This window comes from Chaetura pelagica, unplaced genomic scaffold, assembly GCF_000747805.2.
Source record: "Chaetura pelagica isolate M959 unplaced genomic scaffold, ChaPel_1.0 scaffold938, whole genome shotgun sequence".
NCBI lineage: Eukaryota > Metazoa > Chordata > Aves > Apodiformes > Apodidae > Chaetura > Chaetura pelagica.
In genome coordinates, this window is record NW_009954221.1 from 522,862 (window position 1) to 527,467 (window position 4,606).

The 4,606-nt window shown below is 56.0% G+C and overlaps 1 protein-coding gene across 1 annotated transcript in view; it reads left to right on the forward strand.

The window, feature by feature from the left end:
- The window catches only part of BCORL1 (BCL6 corepressor-like 1), a 26,695-nt gene extending 22,170 nt beyond the window's left edge, over window positions 1–4,525 (forward strand). The window contains 5 exon segments of the mRNA XM_010003468.1: window positions 15–100; window positions 288–433; window positions 1,144–1,221; window positions 2,975–3,128; window positions 4,249–4,525. Of these exon segments, the coding sequence (XP_010001770.1) occupies window positions 15–100; window positions 288–433; window positions 1,144–1,221; window positions 2,975–3,128; window positions 4,249–4,525 (741 nt within the window).
- Window positions 4,526–4,606: the final 81 nt, after the last annotated feature.

Here is a 4,606-nt window from a genome sequence, read left to right on the forward strand (position 1 = left end):
GGGCGCTGCCGGAGGCCTGCGCGCGGGGCTGGGTCGACATCCTGCACATCCTGCTGGAGCACGGAGCCAACGTCAACTGCAGCGCCCAGGATGGCACCAGGCACGGCGGGCAGGGACCACGGGGGGTCAGGGAGCTGGGGGACAGGGAATGGGGGGACAGGGGATGGGGCTTGTGCTTCTAGATGAGCTGTCAGTCACCGCTACATCAGTCTGAACCCACAGCAGAGCATTTTCTCTGTGAACTCTTCTGGTCTCTTCACTTTCTGCCAATGCTTCTGTCCTTGCAGGCCTGTCCATGATGCAGTAGCAAATGACAACCTGGAAACCATGTGGCTTTTACTCTCCTATGGTGCTGATCCCACCCTGGCCACCTACTCTGGGCAGACAGCCATCAAGCTGGCCACCAGCGACGTGATGAAGCGCTTCCTCTGCGGTAGGTGCCCAGCCTGGGGTGGGAATGCTTCCATCCTTCCTGGCCAGCAGCACACAGGACCACAGCAGGGGCTCAGAGCGTCTTGAAGTGCTGTAGCAGGAGCTCTTTCCTGTCACACGTGTGTGTTTTTTACCACCCAGTCTTTGATTACAGAATTACAGACTGGTTTCAAAATGCCTTCTACTCTGCCCAAGTCCTGCTGCTGTTAGGAAGGACCACGTTGCATCCTTGTGGCCCAGAGTGGCACTTGCCCACTTTCTGCTCTGTTTGTGTGGGAGCAAGATGAGTGTTGTGGGTTCTGCACAACAGCAAGGAAGGGACAGCTGAAGCAGCAGCGGTTCCAGACAGAGACAAGGCAGAAAATCTTCAGTGCTAAAAAACTCTTGTTTGCCAGCTCTCTGTCTGTGCTCCTCTAGGCTTAACTCTACAGGAAGGTGTTGGAGATGTAATTTTGAGTTCAAGACAGCCCTAAGAGCCTTCCTTTCTAAGCCACTTTATTGTTTTCCCTTTTCAGCTCCCATTTCATGTTCTCAGGCCCAGTCATGTTGTCCTCTCCGAAGCGAGGGTACCCCTCCTGCCACAATGCCTGACTGCCAAGTGGGGCAGAGCAGCAGATGTGAAGCAGCTCACCCAGGATCGATGGCTGTGCATGCCAGGGTCATGCTTTGACCAGCAGATAAGCATTAACCCTCTCCATTTCTTCTCCTTAGATTACCTCTCGGACCTCCAGGGGCGCTCTGATGGAGACCCTCGCATGGCGTGGGACTTCTACAGCAGCTCTGTCCTAGGTGAGTTCAGCCTCTGCCATTTTGTTTACAGCAGCAGAGCAGAGAAGTTCTCCTCTGTCAGTGGTTCAGTCCTTCAACATTTCCCTTTCCATTATGTCCACCAGCTGTGGCCCAAAACATTGCAGGTCCCTCAGGGTGGAGGAGAAATCCCAGGCCCCTGCTCAATCTGTTTCTGTTCTTCGAGGCAGGAATATTGTCCATGTTTTCCTTCAGGTCTGCAAATCTCTGAGGGCCAGAAGATAATGAGGGACACCAGGGTGTGGGACCTCTGAGGTCTGAGTGTGGTAAAGTCATCAGTGTCCTGCACTTGGCACTCCTCTGCTCCCAGGCAAAGTCCCAGGGACTCTGTTCCACACCTGGGACTTGCATTGTTGTTCTTGATTGCCTCCCTGCTGCTCGGCAGGGGTACAGGGTGTCCCCGTGGCTGCCAAAGCCTTCACTGGGGCTCAGGAACAGGCCTGGGGGAGAAGACTTTCCAGGGTAGACACTGGACCATATTGTTGCCACATCCCATTATTTTTCCCTGGGTTGCTCAAGGAATTCCAGCTTTTCTGTTGGTGGTGCCTGAGCTTTGCCCCCCAGTGACATCAGACCAGTGTTCCTGTCACTTGGTGCTTGGTTCCTTCCTTGGTGCTGTCCTGCTCTACAGTAAGATTTGAAGGTTTAAGCACCCTGTTTTTCTGTTTCTTAGGGACTTTTTTCCCTTGGCAGGACTGAGGAATGACTTAGTGTTTTTCCCCAGTCCCTATGTGAGCCCATGTCTTTGTCCTCTGCTGTTGCCTCTCCATGGAAGTGACGTCCTTGCTGGGTGCTGTGTCTGCAGCAGGATGGTGCCCGGGGCTGTCTCATGCAGCACAACATGAGATTTCTCTGCAGCCTTTTCTCTCATGCCTGGTGTTGAACTTTTGCATGATTGGCTTATTTGCTCACCAGCACATTTGGTCTGACTTCTCTCTGTAGGATCTAGACTCTATTTTCTGGGCTTTTTTTTTAGTTACCCTGTGTTATTTCAGCAGGACAAAAACGCCCTGAAAACCCAGGGCTATTGACACCTCCTGATGATGAAGTCCAGGCAGGAAGCTGGTTTTCAGCAGATGCTGTTAAGATTGGTGAACAGTAAATGTAACTGTCTTGAAATGGTTTATGGATCAAGTGGGCTCTTCTCCTGTGGAAGCAGGTTGGGCTGGAGCTCAGATACCTGCTGGAGCAGCCAGCTTCAAGCCAGAATGTGCAGGGCCTCTGAGATCAGGCTGGTTTTTGTTTGGCTGTGTCAGTGCAGCCCCGCACTCCCTATTTGGACACAGCTCTGGCACAGCCTCTAGGTGACCTGCTGGCAGCTGCCACGGCTCCGGGCCCAGGATCCTTCCCGGGATCCCTGCAGACAAAGCATCTGGGCCACATGGTGCCTCCCTCACTCCCTGGGGGCTGAGCAGAGCTGTGCTGGGGGGCTGGGGCTGTGTCTGGGGAGCATGGGGTCCCACTGCCAGGTGTGGCTGGTGCTGCACACGGGCAGGGCCTCCTGTGGCACAGGATGTTCCTTCTGCCTGTCCCGGCCCCGCCGGTGGAGCCTCGCTCTGTTCCTCCAAGCTGAGGGGCGGGGGGAGCAGGACCAGCCCCTGGACATGTCTCTCGCAGTGGCTGTGATGTCCTGAGCGGTGTGGTGGCCTGGGCTGGTGGCTCAGCTCTGCCCGGGGGTGTGAGCACTGGCTGGTGGGAAGCAGGACAAAGCCAACGGCTGTTCCTCTTGTTGCAGAGGGGAAGGACACCATCGGGTGTGATCTTCTGCTCAACCCTCCAGGAAGTTCAGACCAGGAGGAAGAGGAGCAAGAAGCAGACAACTTCATGTTTGAGTTCTCCGACAAGCCCCTGCTGCCCAGCTACAACCTCCAAGTGTCGGTGTCTCGGGGGTGAGTGTCTGCTCCTGGAGCAGAGAGGGTTTGGGTGGCAGTGGGGCTGGGCTGGAGGAGGAGCTCACGGAACAGCCCTTGAGTTCCTGAGGACAGCAGCAGTTCAGGAGAGCCTGGGGCTGTCCTCCAGGGGAGGGGTAACATCAGGTGTCTATACATGGGAAGTTCATGCCTACCTGAGAAGCGTGGAGAAGCTGCCTACGTGCTGAGTAGATGGGGCACAAGTGGTGCTTGTGTCCTGTAGATCTTGAAGCCAAGGAGGAGACACCTCTATCCTTGTTCTGCAAGTTGAGACAGGGTGGAATGGAACCATTGCATCCTCCCTGGGAGGAGCAAGTTAGAATCATAGAATAATTTTGGTTGGAAAAGACCTTTAGGATCAGCAAGTCCAACCATTTAATTGCTGCTGCTGAGGCAGTTAACTTGCCTCTGGTGGCACACTCCCTGTTATACACAGTCTCATGGTGAAGCACTGCATACTTTTTTTGGTCTCCTTGGCCTGGAGAGAAGTCTGAGGAGCTAAGCAAGGAAGGACCCCTTTGGTGTAGGAAAAGAGAGGTTTAAGAAAAGACTTTGCTTTAAGACAGAACGGAGAAGGTAAAGCCAAGATGGTTGGTTTGTGTCAGCTGCTGGTGGCTGCTTTCTGTGGTCCCGTTCACAGGGGCAGCACATCAGTCCCTGCAGCTCCTTGAGGCTGGGAGCAGCTGGTGCATCTCGGGTGGTGATTTTCCTTCTCACCAGGATCAGAGATGCTGGGTTGGAAGCAGGGCCTTGCAGGGCCACAGCCAGGGTCTGGAGAGGTGCAGCTCTCAAAGTCCAGCTCCTCATGTTCCTGCAGAGCACTGGCAGCTGGGACACTGGTGAAGGTGTGACTGTCACACCACTGTCCCTGGCCTGCTTTGAGTGCTTTGAGGTGACCTGCAAAGCAGCCACCAAATCCAGGTGTGCCTGAGCTGAGGTCCTGCCCGTGTGGTCTGTCCAGACCCCCGTGGGGAGGGACCATGAGGAAAACCCTGCCTGGGCCTCACTGTGCCAAGGGGACAGCCAGTGGTGGTGAGGTGGGCAGTGTCCCCATGGACCCCTCCACCCCTGACCTGCCCTCCTCTTGCTGTCCTCACAGGCCCTGCAACTGGTTCCTCTTCTCCGACGTGCTCAAGCGCCTGAAGTTGTCCTCCCGCATATTCCAGGCCCGCTTCCCGCACCTGGAGATCGCGGCGCTGCCCAAGGCCGAGTTCCAGCGCCAGGTGTCCCTCAGCCAGGTGCTGGTGCAGGAGGAGGTGCAGGAGAGCCCCGAGCCAGCGCCAGGCACTGCAGAGACAGTGGAGCTGGTGCACTACGAGCCCGAGCTGCTGCAGCTGCTGGGCTCGGCCGTGGAGTACCAGGCCTGGAGCAGCTGACGGGGACGCGTCGCTCCCTGCATCACGAGGCAATAATAAGGACCAACGGGAAGCAGCCCTCCCAGCGCCAGCAGCAGGGCC